The 14,461-nt window shown below is 37.2% G+C and overlaps 1 protein-coding gene across 6 annotated transcripts in view; it reads left to right on the top strand.

Moving 5' to 3' along the window:
* LOC107651401 (zinc finger and SCAN domain-containing protein 23) overlaps positions 1 to 14,461 on the top strand; it is a 70,287-nt gene that overhangs the window by 10,280 nt on the left and 45,546 nt on the right. For 2 of the 6 annotated variants that reach the window (XM_056817789.1, XM_056817788.1), the window contains exons 1-3: positions 4,831 to 4,924; positions 9,614 to 10,144; positions 10,657 to 10,816. In XM_056817789.1, the coding sequence (XP_056673767.1) occupies positions 9,725 to 10,144; positions 10,657 to 10,816 (580 nt within the window). In that variant the 5' untranslated portion in view covers positions 4,831 to 4,924; positions 9,614 to 9,724. Of the gene's footprint in view, positions 1 to 4,830; positions 4,925 to 9,246; positions 9,307 to 9,613; positions 10,145 to 10,656; positions 10,817 to 14,461 lie in introns of those variants that run through there. The other 4 variants (XM_056817790.1, XM_016430872.2, XM_016430873.2 and 1 more) reach the window with 4 other exon arrangements.

Below are 14,461 nucleotides of genomic sequence, written 5' to 3'. Positions count from 1 at the left end.
AATATCTACAAATCAAAGGATTTGCTTCTTGGTTCTCTATTGTCCTCTTCCCGCTTGACTTTTTGCTTTACCTGCTACACTGGTCTCTATCGTGTTCCTATCTGGTTTCTCTATGCTACCAAGCTCATGCAGTTCATTATCATTCATGTCTTTTTTACAATAATAGGCTAAATGAAATGTTTACCGATTCCCTAAAAGTGGCTATTCCACATTAACTCAAGAACCTAACCCCAGCTCTCCTAGTAAAGGTCCTCACCTAATTCCTGAAATTAATACCCTAAGTTTTCTTGCCATTATCTTGGCCTCAATACATCTTTGTCTTTACATCTATCCTCATACACCAAATAGTATCTCCCCAAATGCCTGAGGAAATCACTTCCAGGTTTATTATCTCCCTCACCAGTATTTTCAATCTCTCCCCATCTTTTGCCTTTAAGTATGCATCTTTTAAAAGTGCTTTAATTTCCTCATTACTCTCTTTAAATCCATGCAAATCTAGGTTTTGCCCCACTGCTCTCTGTCTCTAAAAGGTCCATAAGTGGCCCTGACATACAGAGGCCTTCTTGGTCTTCATCTTCCATGATGTTTCCATATTCTGGTTGCACCTTTGGTGGCTCTTGTTCCAGCCAGGACCAGATATACAAGTGAATCCTACAGAACATTTAAAGAACAATTCTAATGCCACATAAACTGTTTTTAAAAATAGGCAAGGAGGGGATAGCTGGGTACCTCAGTGGATTGAGAGCCAGGCCTAGAGATGGGAGGTCCTAGGTTCAAATCTGGCCTCAGACACTTCCCAGCTGTGTGACCCTGGGCAAGTCACTTAACCCCCATTCCCCCATTGCCTAGCCCTTACCACTCTTCTGCCTTGGAACCAATATACAGTATTGATTCCAAGACAGAAGGTAAGGGTTTTTAAAAAAAAATAGGTAAAGAAAGGGTCTTGCCAAATTTCTTCTATGATATAAAATATTGTCTTGATCTCTAAAACAAAGAGAATCAAAACAGAGGAAGAAAACTAGACCAATTCCCCAAATGCTAATGCAAAAAAAAAATATGTTAGCAAAGAAACTTAGAGAAATGTAAAATAAAGATTATACACTTTATGACCAGGCTAGATTAATACCAGAAGTTCAGGGCCAGTCCAATATTAGGAAAATCATGTAATTTCATATTTTTTAAAGCTTTTGACAAAATATAGCATCTCATTTTTTACCACTTTCTTAAAATATTAGAAAAGCTAGGAATAAATGGAGCTTTCTTTAAAATAAGTAGCATCTAAAACTTAGATGCAGCATTATTCATAATGGGGATAAGCTAGGAGCCTTTCCAATAATGTCAGAGGTAAAGCAAGGATATCCATTACCACTATTACTAATCAATATCGTACTAGTAATGGTAGCTATACCAATAATGCAAGTAAAAGAAAATAGAGGAATAAGTATATGTATTGAGGAAAATTATACAATAAGCCATAGAATCACCCAAGATTAACCAAAACAAATTCAGCAACGTTGCATAATGTAAAATAAAACCATATAAATCACCAATTTTTCTGCATATTATCAACAAAATTCAGTAGGAAAAAAAGAGATTCCACTTAAAATAACTACAGATATTGTGGGAGTGGTTCCCACCTACTTCTACTAATGTATTGGTGAAAAGATGGCATATGGCTTCTGTAATGGGCTATTCACTGGCAGCCCTGGAAAAGTGCACAAGCTGTTTGACTTGAAAAATGCCTTCAACAGCTGCCACTAGCTGGGCATTAATAAGGTGCAGCACATCAAGTTCTGCCCTCCCCTCAAAAAAAAAAAATAGAAGAGATATCTTACACAGGATGAGATTAAGGCTACCTCCCCAGAGTTCTAGGATCAATGTATGTTTGCATGTTTGAAAACTGGAGAAATGGAAACGTTGCAGGCCTTGACCAAAAGATTATTAAAAATGTGTATATGACCATTATACAATATAACCTTATTGATGGGAACTTCTATTTCCATAACAAGAGCCCTGATTCTGTGCACACTGTACAAAGGGGAAAGCTTGGAGTATATGACTATTATTGTGCAGATACTTCAAAGCCAGATAGATTGGACTTATCTAGCAAGGAGCTGAAAAAGGCACACGAACTAAATAAGATTCAATTCTGACATAGATGGTCACTGCCTATGTCAGTCTAGCCATGGGTACAAGTACATTTTATAAGTACATTACCTTGTTTGATACCTGTGCTCTAGAGTATACTCCAAGTGTCTGAAAACTGTCTCAGGAAATTTGCAATGGACCTCCAAGCTCTCCTGCCCCAAAACAGAAACAGATTTAGTTGGCCACTTTTCCAAAAGCTGAGCATATTACCAAATTGCTAGTATCAAAAATGAAAAGAATTTACAATAATTGAATAGAAAAGGAAATTATCAGAAACTTTGCCTAATTTTTTGCTCAATTACATGCCAGCAAAACTGATCACTTAGAGGAAACATGAATGCTTACAAAAATATAAAATAAAATTTTAAAAGTAGACCAAACCCAATATCAGGAAAATAAATTGAACAAGCCATAAATTAATACCTAAAGAGGAAAAAAACTACAGAATTAGATGGGTTTACAAGATAATTCTATCAAATATTCAAAGAATAATTCCAATATCAAAATTTTCACTTCTTACAGATATATGTGATATTTCTAAAAAACCCTAGTCAGCCAAAAAAAAATCAAGTGAAACAATAAATTCGTTAAAGTTGCAGGACATAATATATATCCCCATAAATCATTAGCAGTCTTGTATACTAAATGCTGTAAAATTAAAATAGAAATGGGAGGACTAAATTGTACATGACAATTCCTGTCAACTGCATATTGACTTAGAAAACTATGTATTATTATCTATTTCCAATTGTGTTTTCATTTTGATAAATATTTCCAAATTAAATTTAATACAATTCAAGCTACCCTATTTGATACATTGCTGTATACTACCAACAAAACCCATCAGGAAGGATTAAAAAGAGAAATTCTATTTAAATAACTACAAAATCTATAAAATCTTTGAGAGCATATCTACCAAGATGCATCAATGAATACAATTATAAAACACTCTTTGCAGAAATAGACATAAACAGTTGGAGAAATATTAATTGCTCATGGTTATTCAAACCAATAAAATAATGATTCTATAACAAATTAATTTACAGTAATACATCAATCAAATTACCAAACCAAAAAATAAAGATCAGTACCAGACCTCAAACTGTACTATAAAACAACAATTATTAAAGCAACTTAACTCTGTTTTGTTTTGTTTTAATAGAAGTATCTATTTCTGAAACAGATTCGCTATACAATATAAAAGCAACCAATTACAGTAATATAGTATTCAATAAACCCAGAGACTTCAATTACTGGAATAGGGAAATCACTAATTTTTTTTTTTAAACCACTAGGAAAAAGTAGAAAGCAGTTTAGCAGGAATTGAGTATGGGGGAAGTGGATTGAGAGCCAGGCCTAGAAATGGGAGGTCCTAGATTCAAATCTAGCCTCAGACACTTCCCAGCTGTGTGACCCTGAGCAAGTTACTTAACCCCCATTGCCTAGCCCTTACCACTCTTCTGCCTTGGAACCAATACACAGTATTAATTCCAAGATGAAAAGTAAGGATACTGCATGAAGTTGAAAAGTTTTTGCACAAATTTAATGTGGGTAAAATGAGGAAAGCAAAGAACTGGGAAAATCTTTGCAATAAGTTTCTTTGGTAAAGATTTTATATCCAAGATGTAAAGGGAATTAATTCAAATATATATAAGACCTTAGTGTTATATATTTACCATTACATAGTCAATGAATAAGGACAAGCAGTTTTCAAAGACATTCCAACTATCAATAACCATTAAAAAAAAAAAGGTCCAAATCACTAATAATTGGAAAAATTAATTTAAAGTAAATCTCAGGTTCCACTTTGCACTCATTAGATTTGCAATAACAAAAGAGGAAAATGACATGTTGGATGAATTGGGGGAATATGGGCCTATTAGTGGAACTAAGAAATTAATTTATCCTTGGAAATATGCTCAAAAAGTTATATTGTCCATACCCTTTGATTCAGTGATATCACAACCAGGTCTATATGGAAGAGTTTAAAGGGAAAAGTCCCAATGTACAAAATATACCAGGTTTTTTTTTCAGAGTAGCCAAAATCTGGAAACGAGGCTGGTGCCCAGATATTGTGGAAATAGTCGAACAAATCCTAATGTATAGCTGTAATGGAAAATTATTACGCCATAATAAATGACAAAATGGACATTTTCAGGGGAAACCAGGAAGATCTCTACGATCTGATGCATAATAAAAGAGACAGAACTAGGAGGGCAATTTACACAACATAACATTACAAGGAAAAACAATTTTGAAAAACTTTGGAAAATACTTGATTAATGGAATAATAAACGGTGATTCAGGCCCCCAACCTCTTGCCACAAATATAATAGATCTAACAACCAGAAGAAAACATGCATGGAGGGGGGAGGGAATTTACTCTGTTGGACTATGCTTGAGGATTTAAAAAAATTGTTCAAAGGAAAGGAGAGGGAGTGATCATAAATGTTAGTTCAAACAGTGTTTGTTAAATTAAATAAAACCCACAAACTCCAAGTTAAGAATCCCTAGAATAAAGTGGTCATGCCTGGGCCACAAAAAATTTTTTTTCATAATTTTTTCGACAAGCCAATGAGAAGTCCTCCAGGATTCCCTCGGCTTCCAGGGGGACAGGGTGAAGGTACCATAGAGGTGTACAGTCCTCCAGTCGTCCTAGAGAGTCTGCCTGCCTGCCTCGCTCCCGGGGGAGGGAATCTCTTGTCCCAAACTTCCGGCTTTGTGAACTCGGCTTTGTTCCGTTCTTTAGGATCCTGGAGCGGTCGGTTCGGGGTTGGTGAGTGGTTAGGCTTCCGGGAAAGAGGGTGGGTGGGGAGTCTGAACTCTTGTGGCCCCCCCAAAATGGCCCGGGGCGGGTGTGAGGAAGAGGCCTTCCTCCTCTTCCTTTCCCGCGAGAGCAGAGAACTAGGCTGGAGTGAGGAAAGGTGGGCAGAGAAGTGACACCCCCACACACACACGCCCACACACCGGCATTGGCTGTGGGCCCAGGCTCGGGGCTCCTGGAGATTTCGGAGACTTATTGGGCCTGGTTCTGGGAAGGGTTGGTTTACAGATGAGGAAACTGAGGCCCAGAGAGAGGAAATGACGTAACCCAGGTCCTACATTACTAAGTGGCCGACCAAGACCACTTGTTCCTTATTGTTACCAGGTCCCTTGTCTCTCTACCACGCTATATAGTATACTGTTTACATGTTTGATCCTAGAGGTAGGTAATAGGGAGCCACTGGAGCTCGTGGGAGTTTGAGAAAGGATGATGGTGGTAAGACCTTCCTTCCCTTTAGAAAACTCATTTGTGGTTGAGTGGGGAAAGACTTGGTCTGAGAGACTACTGAAAAGTGAGGTCAATTCGTAGTTATTTATTAGACATTTATTATTACCAGGCAGAGCTCCAGCTTTGCTGATACAAAGAAAGGCCCCTCTCAGGGCAGTTCAGTGGTTAGAGAGCCAAGCTTGGAGATGGGAGGACCTGGATTCATATGTGGCCTCTGGCACTTCTTACCTGTGACCACTTAACTGACTTAAGTAAGTCACTTAAGGCCCATTGCTTAGCCCTTACTGCCCTTCTGCCTTGTAACTGATTGATTTTAAGACAGAAGGTAAGGGTTAAAAAAAAAAAAAGGGCCAGTCCTTAAGGAGCTTACTTTCTAAAAGGAACATAACATGTAAGTAGATGGGTACATACTTTGTGAGTAGAAGGCAAAATCAAAGAAGAAGGTACCAGCAGCTGGAGGGGCTAGAAAGGCATAGTTTTGAAAGTGAGATTTACTTACGTCTTTAGCCAAGGAAAGGCAGAAAAGTAGAAATGAGGAAGGAGAAAACTCCAAGCTTGGGACTGCCAGTACAAAAACCTGGAGAAGAGAATTGGAATGTCATAATAGTGGAAGATCAATAAGTAGGCCAGTGTAGCTGAATCCACAGGTGCATAGAGAGTATTAAAGTGTAAGAAGACTAGAAAGATAGGAAGAGGTAAGATTCTGAAAGATTCAAATGCCAAAGAGGAATTTATATTTGATCCTAGAGGTAGGTAGCCAATGGAGTGAATAGGGAATTTGGGAGGTCCTAATGATAGGACCTTTCCTTTCCAAGATTGACCTTGATAGCTGAGCAGAGAGATAGCTTAAAAGGCTATTGGAGAGAGTGGTGAGTAGAGGAAGTAAAGGAAAAATATTTTGAAGGCAGAAAGATTTGAAAATGGAATGGAGATGTGGGGTTAGGGTTAGGTGAATAAGAACAAGAAATTGAGGATGATGCTGAGATTATAGGCCTCAAGTGACTGGAAGGATGGTAGTGGCCTCAAAAGTAACAGGGGATGTTAAGAAAGAGAAGGATTTTGCATTTAAAATGATGGGTTCTGTTTTGAATAATACTGACTTTGAAATGCCCACAAGACTTTTAGTATAAAATGTCTGTAGGCAGTTGGTAATGTGGAACTGTAGCTTTAAGTAGAGACTAGGACTAGCTATATAGATCCCTAGATCATCTCCATAGAGATGTTAATCACACAAATGAGAGCTGAATGAGATCAAGGGAACAAAAATCAAAGAGAAAAAGTTATATTTAATGAGGATTGTATGACCATTTATGGGTGATTCTTGGTTATGTGGAAATTAGACTATGTATCCTGAAAAGGGTGAGATAGGTGATGTATTTGTTTTTGGCATGCAAAGCAGAGAGGCTTTGAAGAAAAATGCGTAAAATATGCATCTGTGGTACTTGTGCTTTATGGATGACAAAAAACTAGGTGGAATAGCTGACACTTCATGAGGATGGGATCCAGAAAGATCTTGACAGGTTAGAAAATTAATAAGATAAGATTCATATCAACTCAAATTTAAATTCAAGAACTTAATTTTTGACTAGAGAACAGTTCATCAGGAAAACACCTAGATGTTTTGAACATCAAGCTCCACATGAGTCAGCAGTGTGATGTAGCTGCCAAAGAAGCTAGTTCAGTTTGGGAATAACTTTTAAGAGAGGCATAGCTTCCAGGTGTAAGGAAGAAATAGGCTCAGTTGGAATCTTTCCTAGACATTTTTTGTATAATTGTAATTGTATAATTATAATTGTAATTCTGAGTGTATTGTGTTCAGTTCTGGGTATCTATTTAGAAAAGAAATAGATGTCATTTGGAGAAGGACTTCCAGAATGGTGAAGGGCCTTGAGTTCATGTCATATGAGTATTGTTTTAAGGAACTGCAGATTTTTAACATTAGGAGACATGTGGTATGTCTTCAGGTGTTTAAAAGCATTGTCATGTGGAAAGGGTAGAACCAGAAGCAATGAGTAGAAGTTGCAAAAAGGCAAATCTGAACTTGAAGTCAGGAAAACCTTTCCTACCAGTTAGAGCTATCTGTAAGTGAAATAGACTGCTTCAGGAAGAATTGAGTTGCCCCACATTGCAGAGGCTAAGTGGCCACTTGATAGTTGAATAATATGAAAGATTCTGAATAATATGAAAGATTCTTTTGTAAGTATAGGTAGAACTAGATGGCCAGTGAGGTCTTTTCCAACCCAAAAACATGGAGATACTATCCTAAGCAAGTCATGCATTAGGTTGTGCAATTTTATATTCTATCTTGGGCATAAAATAAATTAATTATAGGGTTGCTCTGAGATGTGTGCCAATGCTTATATTCCTAAGTTCTGTATGTGTTTGAATCCTGACTCCTTTCTATTTTCCTAAGATTTGCCAACTTTGAACAAGCCATTTACCTGCTGTCTTCTTATTTTCCTCATCTGTAAATTAAAGGGGTTGGACTAGTTGATCTTCAATGTTCCTTTTAGCTATGTAGCCCTGCCTTTCTGCATAACTTAAACATTCTTGACATTCCCTGAAGATACTTGTTAGATTCTAATTTCAATAGTGTGGGCATGCCCTCTGCCAGGAATATGGTAGTCCTGCTACAATCTTGAATGATTCTTGCCTCTCTTTTCCATTCAATCCTTCATTAAGGATCTTCCAAATGCTGGAAGTCCTTGTTCCCTTGCACCCTAATAATAGAAGCATTGTTAGAATTGGACTCCCTTTTGCTTGGCAAACATAATCCAAAATGCCATTTATGCTTCTCATGAAAATTGTCAAAGTCCAATTACTTGTCAATTCATATTATTCATCCTTCTGCTCTACCTTAGATAAAGTCTTTACTAGCTCCCACTTGGACTATTTCAGTAGCTTCCTAATTGGAAGGTCCTTCCATTTGTTCCTTCTGGTCTTAACTCTCTCTAATACAGTCTACTTAAAACTGCCAAAGTAATCTCTCTCTCTTTTATTTTTACCCTTGTCTTCCACCTACTAAGTATCTGTTTAGAGACAGAAGATATTTGGGATTAAATGATTTGACCACTGTCACACAACTGCAAAGTGTCTGTCTGCAATCAGATTCAAACCCAGGACCTCCTGTCTACAGACCTGGTTCTCTATCCCCTGAGCCACTTAGCTGCCCCTAAAGTAATCTTGAAATAAAGTCCAATGCTGACCATGCAACTCTTATTACTCAAAAATTTCCAGCAGATCCCTGTTGCTTCTAGGATCAAATATCCCTCACAGCCAACCTTTCAAACTTATTTCACTTCATGCCTCCCACACAGTCTGACTTCTAGCCAAATTGGTCTCCTTGTTCTTCATTCATTGAGTGTGGCATTCCATCTCTTATTTCTGTACCTCTGTATAGATGCCCCCATGTCTGAGGTGTGCATTTTCTTCATCTTTTTATCTCAGAATCTTTAGCTTCTCTTAAGGCCTCCTTCCTTCCATAAAACCTTCCCTGGCCCTCCTCTGTAGTGATTTCTTTTTTCTTTATCTCATATCCACCTCGCTATATCACAGTTCACTTATTGGGGCTTCACTGTATCACAGGTTTTTATATATACAGAATATATACATATATTCTGTATCAAGGAGTTACACTTATCAGAGCACACTATTGGCTATTGGCTGATGGAATGAAAGGCAACCAACCACAGTGCTGTTTCTGTAGCCTTGATGCTGATTTACTCAGTGTCTGTAGGTTAATAAGAGTGTGGAAAAAGTTTATAGGAGAGTGGAAAGGGTTTATAAAGCCTTAAAATATATATATAAATAATAAAATAAATATAACCCTGCTACTTTGTAGATTTTCACCTATCATGGGGGTCTCTGGAACCGAACTGTTGCAATAGGTGAGAGATGACTATATTTACTATATCTTCTAGTAAAATGTTAGTTCCCTAATGGTAGAAATTTCTTTCATTTGTTTTTATATCCCAACACCAAGCAGAATGCTTTATACATAAGAGACATTTAGTACATTTTGAATTAATGGAACTTATAGCAACTTCAAAGAGAATAGAAGTCCATGTAGCCTTCCAGAATTATTTTTGAGGCTCGAGTAAGATCTTAGGGGTATGGAGAGTGGAGGGGAGGGGGTGCTCATACACTGTATAAATGTCAAATACTTTTTAGTAATAACATTTTATTTTTCTTAAGGCATATCCTAAAGAGAAGCTCATCAGGAATCATTAGGTGCCTAAAGGACATTTGGGGTTTAATAGTGGCAGCACAGATCCTGTCTGAAGAAAGACCACCCTGTGAGCCTGTATGATGACTGCAGAATCCAAAGAAACTGCCGACTTGTCCCCCCAGGCTCTACAAGATCAGGATGGACCTATAATAATCAAGGTGGAAGATGATTCCACTTGGGAGCAGGAATCTAGTCAGCAAAGTAACAGTCACCCAAGTCAAGAGATCTGGCGGCAACGCTTCAGACAGCTGTCCTACCAGGAGACACCTGGGCCCCGGGAGGCTCTGAGCCGACTTCGGACACTCTGTTGTGAGTGGCTGAGGCCAGAGATGCACACTAAAGAAGAGATCTTGGAGCTGCTGGTGCTAGAGCAATTCCTGAGTATCCTGCCAGAGGAGCTCCAGATCTGGTTGCAGGAAAGACATCCAGAAAGTGGCGAGGAGGTAGTCATATTGCTGGAAGATTTGGAGAGAGAACTGGATGAACCAGGACAACAGGTAGTGAGAATTATTATGTGTCATAGGAGATTAGGGGGTACAGACCATTAGACAGCAACAAAGGGACATGGGCATAGAATTTAGAATAGAGTTGCTGAGTTTAAAATGAAGGAAAAAAATGCTCGTCTTTTCTTTCTTCTTTTCCCTGATATCTTGGTAACTGAAAGCAATTGGTTTCTTTTCCTAGTGTCATTTGTCCCTAGGAAAATATTCGCTGAGATCTCTTCTTAGATCTTAACTAATTTCCCAAATGATTTTACTACCTTCAAAAAGTCTCTCTTTGTCACCTTAGCAACTAAGGTAATCCTTCCCAAAACCCCCTTGCATTTATTTATTTATTTTGTATGGATTCTGTATGTGCTCAGAGATACATATATGTGATCTCTCCCATTACTTTTATCATCATATATTTGTTGCTCATTGAGATACACATATAGTAAGCACTTAGTTGGTGATTTTTAATGTTTGGAAATTGATTGATTAAAAGCTCAACCTTACCTGATTTTTTCCAGGTCTCAGATCATTCACAAGAACAAGCATTACTCTGGGAAGGGGTGACACCCCCATTCCCAGCTCCAGTGACATTGAGGAAGTCACCAAACATTCAGGTTCATGACATGGAAACCCAACTGAAATGTGAACCTGTGGAGCCCCACCCTCTTCAAAAGTTTGGTAAGAAGGAATTCATCTGAGGAGAGGGAAGGGTGGATTGTGTTGCCAAGGTGGTTAGTGTGAAAAGGGTGCCCTCAGGAGAATAAATCATTGATCATTGAACTTGAGGCCCAATATGTACCCAGCACTGAGGGGAATTTTTTTAAAAAGTACATAACATGTTTTGTGCTTTTGAGGAATTTATAATCTAGCTGAAAAAACAAGATGTTCGCATGCCAATCAGTTACAGAAGAATGGAATATTATTAAATTTCAGGACCAAATGCAATGAGTTATTTTCCATACGTTGGGAAAAACCCTGAGGTGAAAACTCTGGAAGTGACCAAGGACACTGCTTGTGGAATTCTAGCTCCTGGAAAGAAGTGGGCTGGGTAGGGTCTAGAGGTAGTTGTAGTAATTATTTTTTCTAGAGAACAAACAGGCTGGAGATACTAGAAGGTTACATAGAGATTTAAAAAAAGACATGCTTTCTAGGCAGCAGTGGTGACAGTAATAGAAAAAGAATATAGGGATTCTCAGCAGGAAGAGGGACTTTTAAGATTCTGAAAGTACTGTAGGGTGGAGATATGAGTAACTGGTTTTTGAAGGAGTCAAATGATTACTTCAGGTAGGAGGGATAGAAGGAATTATTGTTTAAAGGAGATGCACTGTATGCTTACGTAACAATCCCATGAACTTTAAAGTGTGAAGAGTTACATGTTTAAAGTTTTGTACTTGCACACCAGGTTATACATTCATTTAGTGACTTGTGTCATGTAAGAAGCACTGATCAGATCTTGTAGCTATCATAATTTCTTTACATTTGAAATCTAAGGACTACAACACAAATATTGAAGATTTGTAATTACTTTATAAATTCTAGTGTGTTAAAAAAAAAAAACCATATATTTAGTTTCCTTTGGTAGCATTACAAACCTAGGAATACATTGCTTTGCAAGCCCTATGCTCTAGGTCCTGTTGTAGGCTATCCAGCTTCACAAGGGCTTCTCTGTCTTCTCTTGCACAGACTATAAGGAGCTTAGAAATCCTGTTGTCTTTTATTTAAGCTTGCAGGATAGTATAAATCTATTTCTTGTAACAACCTCAGAGGTACAACGGTTTCATCTTTTAACTGACCGTCCCTTTGATCTCAACACTTTTCAACTTCTTGCAGCTGGGATTCCAGTTTTGTTACTTTGCTGAATTTGATCTCTCCAGTGATTCTTAATTACTAAATCCAGTAGCCTTTTCTTTAAATCTAATTTCTTCCAAGCTGCTTTTTTTATTTTCCCAGCAGTTGTTATCAAATAGAGAGTTCTTTCCTAAATCGTTTATCAAAAAATAGATTTATTTAACACTAAGGTATTGAGTACATTTGGTTCTGATTCTATTCCCATTGATTTTTTCTATTTTTAAGCCAAAACCAAAATAATTTTGATGATTATTGCTTTGTAGTGTAACTTGAGGTCTGAAAGTACTATTCTCCTTTATTACTACCCTTTTTCACCGTTTCTCTTATGATTCTAAGCCTTTTGTTCCTCTGAATAAATTTTGGTTATAATTATGTCTAGCTTTATAAAATAGCCCCTTGTAGCTTGAGTGGTATAGCATTAAATCCATAAATTAATTTAAATAGATTCACCATTCTTTGTATTACATTGACAAGACTCAGTCATGAGCACTGAATATCCCTCCAGTTATTAAATTATTCTTTATTTCTTTCAGAAGTATTTTATAATTGTATCTGTATCAATATTAAAGTGTATGTTCTAGATCATCTCCAATGTATTAAAAAGAAGAAAAGTCAAATTGCTAAAATAATAAAAGACCAAGAAGAAATCATAACAAACCAAATTAAGAGAACAAGAAATAGGAATTCACTTTCAGAAAAAAAAGAAATTAAACTAGCTATAAAGGAAGTAAATATCAAAGAAAGTTTTCTTATCCAGACTGATTCATAAGTGAATTCTTCAAATATTAAAGAATAATTAATAACTTTATTCATTTAAATTGAGCAATAAAGCACATTATTTCAGTTTAACTGTAAAATTAGAGGGTTGGCCAAGATGACCTCAAAGTTACCTTTCATCTCTTAAACTTAGATTCTTTTATGAGACAGATATACTCCTGATACCTAACAAGGATAGGATAAAGCAAAGAGAGATAAACAGACTAATATCACTAACAAATATCAGTCTAAAATTTGAAATAAAATCCTAGCTAATAGACTATAATAATATATTTTAAAATTATTTCCTATGATTAACTTGTATTGTACTTTAGGATAGGCAACTAGGCTGAACAGTGGATAGAGTGCTGAGCCTAGAGTCAGTCTCATCTCCCTGTGTTCAAATCTAGTCTCAGACACACACTAGCTATGTGACCCTGGATGAGTCACTTAACTCTGTTTGCCTTGGTTTTCTCATCTGTAAAATGAGCTGGAGAAGGAAATAGCAAACCATTCCAGTATCTTTTCCAAGGAAACCCTAAATGGGGGCACAAAGAGTCAGAAATGACTGAGACAGCTGAACAAAAACAAAAATAGGTTTTTCTCTGTCTCCTGTTGTGAGGAAGACACTTGTGTTTCGGAGCCACATGCTTGCTAAAAGAGATTCCAGTTTTGCTATATATCTTTTTACTGGATAAATTAGCCCCCATGCCTAGATTTTCCCCCAGAAAAGGGTTTCTTAACCAGCCAACTGTTTTGCCTATTTTTTTAAAGCCAGATTGATGACTTTTCTAATGTACACTGATTTGGTCTTTTGATAAACATTGTAGATGTATGTCTGACCTACTCGGCCAGCTTTATTATTTTTCTTCCCCCCAAAATTCCCTTGATTTATGGTCTCAATTTTTATACCACCTTTTTTCCCAGATACATCCATCCTCCCTCCCTTATCCAGAGTTATTTTTTGTAATACAGAATCAAAAAGAAAGAGAGGAAAGCAAGCAACTCAGAAAAACATTGCAGCCAAATCTGACAGTATATATGAGGTTTCATACTCATAATTTCAAATACTCGTAATAACTTAATGCTGTAAAGAAGGAGGGGAAATATATTTACTCTCCTTATTCAGGGCAAATTTAATCATTATAATTATGCAGTATTGTTGCACTTTGTAATTTTTGTTCTTTGCATTTACATTATTGTGATCTGAGTGTGTATATTTTTCCTGGTGTTGCTTACTTTACTTTGTATTAGATCCTATCAGATCTTAAGTCTTCTCTATAATCTTTCTAGTCATCATTTTTATCTACTTTGTTTCCAATTCTTTATTACCATAAAAGTGTGGTGTATAGGGTGTTCAGGAAAGACTAGCACCTTGGCAAACCCTTTTCAGGGTTACTCACCCACCTCTGTTTTTTTTTTAAACCCTTATCTTCTGTCTTAGAATTAATGCTGTCACCATTATAACAGAGAAGAGCAATAAGGGCTAGGCAGTAGGGGCTTAGTAATTTGCCCAGGATCACACAGGCAGGAAGTGTCTAAGGCCACATTTGAACACAGGACCTCCCATCTCCAGGCCTGGTTCTCTTATCCACTGAGGCACCTAGCTGCCCCTCATCTACCTTTCACCTAACTCTTACTTATGGCTCTAAGAAGCTATAGCTTATATAGCAGTAGGCAGGCTAAATCAGGTGGAGGGTAAGGAAAAGGCCTCAAACC

Source organism: Monodelphis domestica, chromosome 2, assembly GCF_027887165.1.
Source record: "Monodelphis domestica isolate mMonDom1 chromosome 2, mMonDom1.pri, whole genome shotgun sequence".
Classification (NCBI taxonomy): Eukaryota; Metazoa; Chordata; class Mammalia; order Didelphimorphia; family Didelphidae; genus Monodelphis; species Monodelphis domestica.
The sequence above is the reverse complement of the archived record's forward strand: the minus strand, read 5'-3'. Positions and strand labels throughout refer to the sequence as shown.